General features: G+C 37.4%; 2 protein-coding genes across 2 annotated transcripts in view; both read right to left on the minus strand.

Annotated features, from left to right (window-relative positions):
* The window catches only part of RhoGAPp190 (Rho GTPase-activating protein 190), a 162,059-nt gene extending 160,368 nt beyond the window's left edge, over positions 1-1,691 (minus strand). Inside the window, exon 1 of the mRNA XM_017638729.1 lies at positions 1,445-1,691. The gene's annotated coding sequence lies outside the window, so the exon portion shown is untranslated. The remainder of the gene's footprint in view (positions 1-1,444) is intronic.
* Positions 1,692-11,126: 9,435 nt separating this feature from the next.
* On the minus strand, positions 11,127-11,600 carry LOC108382323 (uncharacterized). Its single transcript, XM_017638711.1, has one exon. It carries the CDS (start codon positions 11,598-11,600, stop codon positions 11,127-11,129), a length of 474 nt encoding a protein of 157 aa, XP_017494200.1.
* Positions 11,601-12,120: the final 520 nt, after the last annotated feature.

Raw genomic sequence — 12,120 nt, forward strand, 5'->3', positions numbered from 1 at the left:
TTCTTTGGCAACACAGAAAGGAGAATTCTACTGCCTGAGGGTTATAATCCACAAGTGCGGCCGAAGGCCGCCTATGCAGAAAGGTGTTCTCTTCTCAAAAGGTGTTCAGCTTCTTTGGCTACACAGAAAGGGAAATTCTACTGGCTGAAGGTTATAATCCCTAAGTGCGGCCGAAGGCCGCCTACGCAGAAAGGGATTCTCTGCAAAAGGTGTTCAGCCCCCCTTCTTTGGCTACACAGAAAGGGAAATTCTACTGGCTGAAGGTTATAATCCCTAAGTGCGGCCGAAGGCCGCCTACGCAGAAAGGTGTTCTCTGCGAAAGGTGTTCAGCCACCCTTCTTTTGCCTGATAACCACCTTGGGATAACTTATTTTATTATTTTAAACCCCATAGATTCTGTTAGTTGGGTTATATTCCACTTCAAACTGCTCAATTTCCCTAGGTAAATTCTGTTTTTCTCCCATTTTCAAACGGTTCCCCAGGGGTCTGTGGGAGGCCCCGAAGGAGGGGGTGCGACTTTTCGTAAAGCGGGGGCTGTCCCCTTTCGAATGGGGGGATTTAGGAGGCCACGCCCCCTCCCCCTCCGCCCCCTACCCCAAAAACGACCTGCAAATAACTAAACATTTCCCAACTGTTTTCCCATATGAGGGTATTTTTTACAAAAAGTCCTTTAAGAAACTATTTTTATTTCTATAAAGCTCGAATTTTTTATGTATTCTCAAATCGATCCAGCTCACGTAAGTCTTCATATTTTTCCGAAATATTTTGGCAAGTCTTCAAACATACATTTTGTAATCCCGGCGGAAAACCCGAAACTTTTTTTTGGTGATGAAGTCTGATGTACATGCAAGTAAATTTGCTCAGTCTACATCTCCTACATTTGTAAATACATTTTTTGAGTTAAGCATGCAGAAATGACCACCTTCTCTTTTGTTAGGTAAAAATTTATTAGCTATGTACTAAATATGTAGTTTAACAATAGAAGCATGAGATGAAAATTTGTCATTTATACCATAAGCGGTTGTAAACTGTAAACCTTAAACGTTTTCTCGATTTTTTGGATTAATACACTCTTGCACAATAGGTACGTCGTATACTTCCAGTTCAAATACGCATAGGTACAATGCACATTGATTTTATTTATCGAATATGTTTTTGTGTACAAAATATATTATATTTCTACTATATCCTCAGAAACGATTAACGAAGAAACTACTCTACAGGTAAATTTATTGAGTTCATGCAAACGAAACTTAATAAAATTACCAAGGGACAAATTTTTAGACAAATTGCACTGTGCGCACAAACCACAGTAAATGAAAATCCATACATTTCCATTCTTTAAAAGGCAATGAATACTATTTTTTAAGGTAATTTACATAAAGAATTCAGATGTCCTCAACTTTAAACACATCATGCACAAGATATACAATTAGAAGCTTACACTTTTTATTTAAATTGCACTATTTAAAACTGCGCAATCTGGACAGAAATCACGCGCATAAAAAATATTTGATACACCCACTTTTACGATATACTCTGTCAAGCGGGATTTTATATAAGTTGTATTTAACTTTACAAAACTTTCTGCATTAAATATCCTAGCAATACAAAATTCTTCAATCATCACTTTTACGCCGCCCAGTGAAAACAAATAAGTCCGAAACTCTTCCGAATAAAAGTACCTGTAGGAGAGTTGCCATATTTTTATATTTGTTAATTATTCTGATTCAGTATGACCTACAGATGGCGCTGTTTTCGAAAACTTCGTCAGAACCAGTGCCCCGTTTGTTTCTTTTCAAGCAAAGTGAGTACACACTAATGGCCGGTTGCTCAAAGCCTGGTTGACACTAATCCCCGGTTATATGTATTATATGTATGGAGTCGAAAACGTCGATAACGATGTTAACCGGTGATTCGTGTTAACCAGACATTGAGTAACCGGCCCTTCGGTTAAACATAGTTATCGACGTTACCGCCTCCCTGTTGTATGCATGGAGTCGAAGACGTCGATAACGATGTTTAACCGCAGATTAGTGTTAACCAGACATTGACTAATCGGCCCTAAAAGTGAAATGTTTCGGAGTGACTTGCGAGGAAAAGTGACGTGATATCGAAGTGAAGACTTTCAAGTAGGAATGTCCGATATTTAAGAAAGTATCGATATCATGAATCGATTTAATTCGTTGCATGTAAAATCGATATGGCGATATATCGGGCTGAACAATATCGATATCGGAAAAATCGATGTTGAAAATCCTCTCCCAATTGAATGGAATATTAGACATGCCTTTCAACTCACCTAATTGTGTTATTTCCATCTTGTATATTTAACGAGGATTAAAAAGGCATGCCGGTCGACTGTATTTAGTGTTGCCAGGTCTTCGGCATGAGAAAACGTCCCTCTTGGTCTGAAAAAACGTAATTTCCTACCCAAAAACGTCTCTTTCAAATGAATGTACAAAAAAGTGCTCTTATTTAAACTTTTATTGATACAAAGGTACATATCGAGCCCTAACCTTCAAAATAACTTAAGCGACATTTTTTTCAAAATTTTCTTTTTGATGCAGAAATATTCCTAGTACATCTAGATCAGTGGTGCACAGCGCTGGCAGAGCTTCCAATGCAAGCGCAAAATTTTTGTCTCAGTATGTGTGTACTCAAAAAACAACTTGTACATGAGCTGCTTACTGCATGAAGTGCGAAAGCAAACTGGCTGGATGCTAGCGTCGCAAAAGTTCGGTAGCTTCGTACACACGACTTGTACAGCGTTGGTAATTTTTTTCTTTACTTATCAAATTTGGTAATTTGGTAATTTATTTTTCAATTTGGTAACTTTTTCGATTCGGTCCTACATGTCACATAGGTCAATACAGGAACTGATTCCACATTAGGATGTGTCCCGTAAGCGTTTCTTTTTATACAAATAACGAGTAATCCTGAAAGTTTCGCAAGGCGTAAAGTTGGTCCAGCGTTCCTTGGTTCTTGAATGGTGTGATCTCTAACAAACTACTTGAAAGTTGCTATTGCTATATCTACTGAGTCCTATCCTGGAAGGTTGTGGGTGGTCCTACCTTTCCTTGTCAGTTCAGCAGCTTTGCCTTTGCCATCAATATTCCCGTGTACTCCGGCAACCATATGAGTAAAGTTCTATGTAAATATGTACAAATCATTGATGTTTTTTCAAAACCGTCCATCGACCAGTTGCAAAACCACCTAATACGCCGTTTTCCAAAAATGCCATTTGGTAACCCTGAACTCCAGGCATCGAGATTTATGCATACAAATTTATAAATGGTTATTAAAACAACAGATTTGTAAAATAATAGCTAAAGAAAATATCGCCTATCAAAGCAATGCCTTCAAAGAAAACCCGCTTTTTCGCTCTCCTGCAAAATTTGAGTGCCATAAGATAGGCGGTTTCGCAATTGGTCGATTGGCGGTTTTGTAAAAACATCGACGATATGTTTTCGCTCAACAAGCTACGGTAATCAGTAGAGCACTTCACGTGAGTCGAAACCTTTCAGGACTGCCTTGAACCGTTGAATTTTTCCGTCATTTGTACAGGTATGTTGGCCATAACTGGACAAACGTTGATTTTAAAGTGCTCCAAATTTTAAGGTTTAAGTATTCGCATACATACAGCCATCCGAGTAGCCTCATAAAAAAGTCCAATGAGGCCAAGTCGGATGATCTCAGTGGCCAAATGAAATCCCCTCTACGGGAAATTATATGTATGATAATCCTCTGTTGCAATGAACGGTATCCATGACACTGCGAATGATCTTATGCCTTCAGTTGTTTTGTGACCTGAGCTTTGTATGAATGGAGGTGTATATCCAAATGCAAAACATACTATTCTGAGCCATAAGACAGTACCACGCTCATAAAACGACACGCAATCGACAAATTTGTTTCTTCGGCCACACTTAGTTTTGAAATCCTAACCAAGCATTTCTGGTGTTGTAGCTTTCAGCGCCCACGCAGATATAAAAATTATAGCATAATGGAGCGCTGATTGCCTGGAAAGCTTCTTGTCTTCAGATATATGTACAAACATATGTATGTATACTTCAGCACATAAAATAAGTTTGGNGAATCTTGTGGCAACACTGGACTTGTATGTGAAAGCCGAGTGGCTCCATTTGGCTCACGTGTGCAGATTTTTTAGCCCATTAAATTTCAGGGCAATAATGTGCAAGTTTAAAGGGGATAAATAATCGCGTTGATTTTTAATATTATATTTTTCTCTTGTAGAAATTTGGTTAGGGGCTCGGTTGTCGAAAATGCTAAATTACGTTCTGCTAAGAAGGAGCATAGCAATAGGTCCATTCAATATCAAAAAATTGTTACGAATTGTTACTAGTACTTGCAAGTTTTTACTGTAAATGCATTCAATAACCCAAAATATTTGCAAGAGGGAGCGAATTCGAGAGCATAACAACCCGAGAGAGCTGCAAATTCTTGCAAGTAAAAATTTTACTAGCAGGAATTTGCAGGAATCCAAAAGTAAGGTTATGTTTCAAATTCAAATGTAAGCAAACTGTTTAAGAGGATGATTTGATGAAACATAATTAGTGAAATGAAAATATGGATACAAAATTTAAATCTATTGTATATTCTTTTTCTTTTATGGCGATAGGAACTATTCCCAATTAAAAAGAAAATTGCGTGCTACAACTTAACCGTCAGAAAGTGTCAAAATGGCTTAAGTTGCAAGTTTTTACTAGTTTTGCGTTCAACAACTTTTTCTGAAAAATTTCTCTTGCTCTCAATTTTACTCTCTATTTTTCTTTTACGCTCTCGCTGCAAGTACTTACTGGAAAAGTTATTGAATGGACCTAATATTTCAGTATTTTTTGCGATCAGTACATTTTCAATGAAGTCTTAAAAAAGTCGCCTACTTTTTTTTTATGCTTTTGCGATCGTGCTTGCTGCAATAGATCGGCTCGTAACCTCAAGCGTTTACACAACCAGCTTTTGAACAAGGTCCAAGAATCAAAAAAAAACCTTTGGAGGAAGCAGCTGCAGCAAAACACGAAGATTGGAAAGGCTTATAAAGAAAATAATTCAAATTCAGTTCTACTTATAAGATTTAGTAACAAAGAAAAATTACTGGGAAGTTAAAAAACGTCATTTTTTACACAAAAAACGTCCAAACGTCAACAGGGTACAAAAAACGTCCAAATTACGTTAAAAACGTCAATTTGGCAACGCTGACTGTATTGTCAAAGAAGATAGGCAAGACAATAGGGGTCTTCGTCAAAAGTGATAAACTGTTGATCAATTTGATAAAATGATAAATTTATCATTTTGATAAATGAACCACTTTATCAAACGATTTAGGTAGATAAACGTATAAATTTCATCACAATTCAACCCTTGCAGACTGCCAGGTGGTCGATTTTGCTACGAACACATAAAAAGCAAATTAGCACAATGGACGAGGGAAGAATGAAACGTAACTAGCCAGATAAGTTAAATAATAAAAAATTGTGTGCAATTATTTACCAAGGTGCGTTCATGAAAGAATGCGGATAAACTGATAAATTTAAGCAATTTAACCCTTTATCACTTCAGAGTAAAAGTAATATTTAACCTTTATTAATTTATAATTTATTGTGTTCCTGTGCAAATGTAGTGCTGGAATATCTTTATCTTAAACGTTGAGGGAAGAAAATCAAAAATTACAGTTCACTGATAATATTAAAGCTGACGCCAGATAAAACCACAATGCCACAATGAACGCCAATAAAACAATTTTGTACTGCTTTTTTTCTCGTTAAAATTGCTGTGGATTTTATATATTAAGCTTTAAAAATATCAACAGTGTAATTTAATTTTATGTTTCTGCATTAAAACTAGAATTAGGACGAAACAAAATAAATATTAAACCGGCTGACTGTCAACGCGCGCAAAAAGATGGGAGTTGGTCATCTTTTCGCCTCGCGCTGCAGCTGCAGCGATCTATGTTTATGGCTTTTGTGGGAACCCCCTCTCCGTGAAAAGGTGTAAATAGGTGCGTAAAGTGACTGTTTGACAGATCAACCAGGATTTTGTGAAGCAATATTTTTTTCGTAGTATTTTCCATTTCCCGTCATCTTGCCGCTATCAATATTGGCTAAAATACAGTTAAAAATGCTGAAAATAAGCAGAAAACCTAAGTCAATACAGTTAGTTTATGAAATTCATTTATTTTATTCGCCTACAATTTTTTTCATTTATTTTCATTATTTTATCATACATTTTAATATAAAAATTTCGGCCTCTCGGCAACACTGAAATTTACGAGGTACATTGTATTTTTTATTTGCCTTGTAATTTTACGAGGGGCTCGTAAATTTACGAGCATTACGAGGTTTACGAGGCTTTTACGAGTTTAAAGGCCTGTATGCAGCTCTCAAGAAGAGCAAAAACTCCATATAAAATGACGTACAAGAAATGGCTAAGAAATTTTCTTGAGTCAAATTTCCTCAAGGCAGTACGCAGTTCTTAAGAAATTTACTACGCTTTCTACTACGGTTTTCTAAAGTTTTTTTGTGAAAAAAGAGCACAGGGCAACCCAGGTTTGCAACAGAAATATATGCCCGTTCCATTATTTCTTGAGGAAAGAGTGAGGCAACAGGCTGTGAAGTATCAAAAAATGTCAAAATTCCTTGGGCGCACACACGAAATAATGGCAATTTTTTCTTGACCGTTTTCTTGAGAGCTGCATACAGGGCTTAAGGGAAGACCCCTTCTGTAAAATTAAAGATGTAGTTTTTTAAACTACATTGATCTCTTCTGAAATGAAAATATGTGATATGAAAGAGATTACTACAGAAAGAGTATAATTTACTTTATATATATAGTCGTTTAAAGTACAAAACCGCGTATCGTCATTCTGCAAAACCGCGTAACTGACATTTGCTGCCAAAAATTGGATTTGCTCACACAAGCTCTTGGCTCAATCCTTATCCATTCGTCCTGAAATATACTAGCCAGAAATGTGATTGCTTTATAAAAAATAGAACCATTTTAAAATATAACAGTTTTTACTCTCTAGAAAATAATTTATGCAACGTCACATACGCGGTTTTGAATTATCTTGATACGCGGTTTTGCATTTTGTTGATTCGCGGTTTTGTACTTTAAACGACGATATGTATATTAAGATCTTGCTTAAAGCATCCTTTTAAGCTAATTAAAGCAATTGCGCTTATACCTATTTTGGTGAGATCTCTTCATATGTTCATTGCTTCGTTCACAAAAAATAAAATGCTTTAATTTCACGCTTAAGTAGCGATTCTTTATACGTTTAGAAAACGTAATGCTTTCTACCATCTTTAATGAAAATCGATTTTTGAACGAAAAAAACTTTATAGGAAATATAAAATTGACCTTTTTCCGACGTTTGATGACTCAGAGCCGGTTGTTCAATGTCTGGTTATCCCCACTTGCCGGTTAAACATCATTGTCGACGTTTTCGACATCACTCATATAACATGTGATCGATAAAGCAGTCGTTGTATTTAACTGGAGCTTCTACCTCCGATTTGTGCTAATCAGACATTGAACAACCGGCCCTTAAAGGTACAGTCATTAGATTTTAGGTACAATCATCTTTTGATCAGATGCATTTTTAGTTTTTTTTTCTTTTTTCCTTTCCCGTGCTAATATATTTATATATATAAGCACTGAAGAAGCTTCGCTTTCATTTTGAAGAATAAATAATTCTTAAGAAAAGTGGTCAAAAGGAATAAATTAAAAAAGTCATATTAACCCTGGAATTCAGTAAGCGGTCTCTAGTCACTAATACTGNTCCTTTCCTGTGCTAATATATTTATATATATAAGCACTGAAGAAGCTTCGCTTTCATTTTGAAGAATAAATAATTCTTAAGAAAAGTGGTCAAAAGGAATAAATTAAAAAAGTCATATTAACCCTGGAATTCAGTAAGCGGTCTCTAGTCACTAATACTGACTTTTGGTGGTGAACTTGGATTTTGAGACTGTCTCACGTCTCTAGTCTCAAAAAAAGTCACTAATTTGTCAGCTGGCTAAGAGCAAGTCTCAAAAATAAAAATATGGAGAAAAGGTCAATTGCTTTCCATTTTATTAAAAAAAAAATCGCGATTATGAAGCGATGAAATTTGTTCAATAAGAATTTCGTTAGGAAATAAACCAAAATGGCTTTAATATACAAATCCATTGAAAAAAAAAATTAATTTTTTTAAACATTAAAATCTAAAGATTCTTAAAAAATAAGACTAATAAAAAAAGAAAAAAAAATACTAAATAAAAAAAAAAATAAAAAAAACCTCTACGCCTAGGAATACTCGAACCCGGACCCTCTCGACCGGCAGCCTAATGCTTTGACCACTCGGCCATTGGGACTCTTCAGGCGGCGCGGCAAAAGGCATAAGTAAACGCTATCAGTTGACTGTCTGTGTTTGTTTTCACCACACATTTTTGGTGAACTTTTTGTGACTCTCCTACTGAATAGCCAAATCATCTCAAGTCACAAAAATAGTCACTAATTGCTTGACTTGAGATGAGACTGAATTACTGAATCCCAGGGTATGTATTATCTTACCCTGGCATTCAGTAAGCGGTCTCTAGTGGCTAATAGTGACTTTTGGTGGTGAACTTGGATTTCGAGACTATTTGGTATTTAGTACGCTGTCTCACGTCTCTAGTCTAAAAAAAAAGTCACTAATTTGTCAGCTGGCTAAGACCAGGTCTCAAAAATAAACATGTGGAGAAAAGGTTAATTGCTTTCCATTTTAATAAAATGCTTTCCATTTTAATAAAAAAATCCGCGAGTTCAATTTGTTCAATAAGAATTTCGTTAGGATATAAACCAAAATGCTTTAATATCATACAAATCCATTGAAAAAAACTCATTTAAAAAAAAAGAAAAAAAATACTAAATAAAGGAAAATAAAAAATTAAACTAATAAAAAAAAAATAAAATAAAAAAATAGAAAAATAAAAAATCCTCTACGCCTAGGAGTACTCGAACCCGGACCCTCTCGACCGGCAGCCTAATGCTTTGACCACTTGGCCATTGGGACTCTTCGGGCGGCGCGGCAAAAGGCATAAGTAAACGCTATCAGTTGACTGTCTGTGTTTGTCTTCACCACACATTTTTGGTGAACTTTTTGTGACTGTCTCCTACTGAATAGCCAAATCACTTCAAGTCACAAAAATATTCACTAATTGATAATCTCAAATTTAGTGACTTGAGACAAGACTGACCCTGGGATTCAGTAATTCAGTCTCATCTCAAGTCACTAAATTTGAGATTAGCAATTAGTGACTATTTTTGTGACTTGAGACGATTTGGGTATTCAGAAGGAGAGAGTCACAAAAAGTTCACCAAAAATGTGTGGTGAAAGCCAAAACAGACAATCAACTGATAGTGTTTATGTATGCCTTTTGCCCGCGCCGCCCGAAGAGTCGCAATGGCCGAGTGGTCAAAGCATTAGGCTGGCAGCCGAGAGGGTCCGGGTTCAAGTCCTCCTCGGCCGTAGAGGATTTTTTATTTAGTATTTTTTTGTTAGTTTTATCTTTTTTTAACAATCTTTAGATAATAATCTTTTAAAAACAAAAAAAATGATTATTTTTTCAATACCTTTGTATGATATTAAAGCATTTTGATTTATTTCCTAATGAAATTCTTGTTGAACAAATTTCCTCGCTTCATTTNGTATTTTTTTGTTAGTTTTATCTTTTTTTAACAATCTTTAGATAATAATCTTTTAAAAACAAAAAAAATGATTATTTTTTCAATACCTTTGTATGATATTAAAGCATTTTGATTTATTTCCTAATGAAATTCTTGTTGAACAAATTTCCTCGCTTCATTTTCGCGTTTTTTTTTATAAAATGGAAAGAAATAAGCTTTTCAGCAGCTGACATATTAGTGACTTATTTTTGAAACTAGAGACGTGAGATAGCGTACTGAATACCAAATAGTCTCAAAATCCCAGTTCACCACCAAAAGTCACTATTAGTGACTAGAGACCGCTTACTGAATGCCAGGGTAAATTACTGAATCCCAGGGTTAAACATTTTACATTGCATTTAGAGCTCCCACTACGAAAAATTAACCCTTTACTCAGCTATCCTCAAATTCGTATTTTTTTTCTATTAATTTTAACGCTTTTTTTCACTAAGGCAAATTCAATGGCATTTGCGGTCAAATGAGTGAAAACAAATTGTCAAATGGGACTAAAAAATTGTCTTTTGATTGATTTAGATCAGAAAAGGCCTTCAGGCGTGTACATGCGCTGCTAAAGCGGATATTTGTAAGTTTTTGGCCCATAATATCATCGATAAAGGTAGGGATAAAGGAAAGAAAGTTGTGTCAAAATATGTCGACAAATTTTGTTGTCAAAATATGACATAATGAAAACCAGCCTTTATTCGCCCATACAGTCCAGTGTCTAGGATGTCTTCAAATTTCATATTTTCTTTAGATGAGAACTATAGCTATTTGACCCATATTCGCTTTTTGATTTCTGGAAATATATTCAAAATGCTTTCGAAGTTACTTTCGGTAATTTGATTATTTTCTCTAGACTTGCTGCACCTATTAAAAGGAATCGGATAAATTAGCAGACTTTTCCTGTTGTTTTATAAAATGCTGGATAAAGAAGTATACTTCGCAAAATGTGTTTTTTGTATTTTTCACCAATATTTTTCAGTAGTCAAAATTAGACAAAAACAACACTTCTCCGATTCCCATTAGACTATAGCCTATAGATATAGGTGAATAATTCGCTCGCTTGGTCCCTTCGCACTCACCTCACTACACTTCAATTTCCGTTTGAAGGAAAAGACTTCAGTTTTCAATTTTAAATTTACAAAGTTCACCTCAGTTTATTCATGAGCTTTTTTTAACAATTAAAGTTTATGTTTTCACTTATAGAATTTACAAAATGGAACATTTAAAAGGAGTTCCCAAATACTAGCTTTCAGGGGGCGCGTGCGCTCTCCGACGATGTTAGCTGAACTAACGTGTCGCTGATTTGGCACGATGATGGGAAGCGGCCGTGCGCACTCGTTAATCATTTTTCGGAGTTCACACCGCTGCGGCCAAAGGATGCGCGCACGGCCGCTGAATTAAGTTTAAGCGGCGGCTTAAACATCGTCCCCGCCCTGCAGGAATGCGTTGCTGAGCCTCTCCTGCAGCTCTTTCAGGGCGCGGATCGTGTTGCCAAGGACGCGGCGGGTAGTGCGGCCCTGGAAATTGGACGTTTGAAAGCCTTGGGGAGTGCGCGCGATCGTCCGTTGGGCGGTCTTCTTGCGCGGCGGTTGCGGCGCCTGGTTGCGCGGGTTCTTCTGCGCCTTCTTCAGCGCCTTTTTCTTCGGCGGTGCGCGCCGCTTGACGCTCCTTGGGGCCTTTGTGGCCGGTTTTCTCTTCTTGGGCCCCTGTTCCCTTGGCCCCGTGCGCGCATGGGTGTTGGCTGCCACATGCAGCAGCGTGTGGTGCGCTAGCCCGCAGGTCTTGCAACTACCCAGCGAGTCGCATTCCCCGGTAGTGTGGGTGAGCGCAAGGCAGTTGACGCAGTAGCCCTGCGCGCGGGCTACTCCCAACCGTTGTGGCGGCTTCATCGCCTTGAAGGCCGGGCACGTCCGCAAGGCGTGGTACCGGTGGCAGAGCCTACATTGGAGACAATTGTCCGTTTCCGCCGTTGGGGCCAGGGGGCATGCCTTCCGTGCTGCCATGATGTCTTCGATCTGGAAGTAGAAGCAAAGGCAGAGAAACGAGAAGTACTTGGGTACAATATTTAAACGGGAAGTTAAGACCCTTAATATACAAAAGGAAAAGATGTATAGAATTATTTATTGTGCTTTTGGAAGGAAGCACAGTTTGACAAGTGGCCGCGTGATAACTCCATTTTGTGTACGGACTTCCACGACACGTATGAGGTTATCAGGGCTGTGGCGAACGTTTTCGATTCGTCCCAATCGCCACTCGGTGGGGGGAGCGAATCTTCTTTGATCACGACAATGTCGCCTGGCTGAGGATCGCGTTGTGGGGTTTTCCACTTGTATCTCTTCTGAAGATCTTTGAGGTAATCTTCTTTCCAGCGGCGACTTAATTGGTGGTGAAGTGCTTTGACTTTCTCCC

The sequence above is a fragment of the Rhagoletis zephyria genome, unplaced genomic scaffold (assembly GCF_001687245.7).
Source record: "Rhagoletis zephyria isolate East Lansing unplaced genomic scaffold, Rhagoletis_zephyria_1.1 Rzeph_scaffold_00146, whole genome shotgun sequence".
Classification (NCBI taxonomy): domain Eukaryota; kingdom Metazoa; phylum Arthropoda; class Insecta; order Diptera; family Tephritidae; genus Rhagoletis; species Rhagoletis zephyria.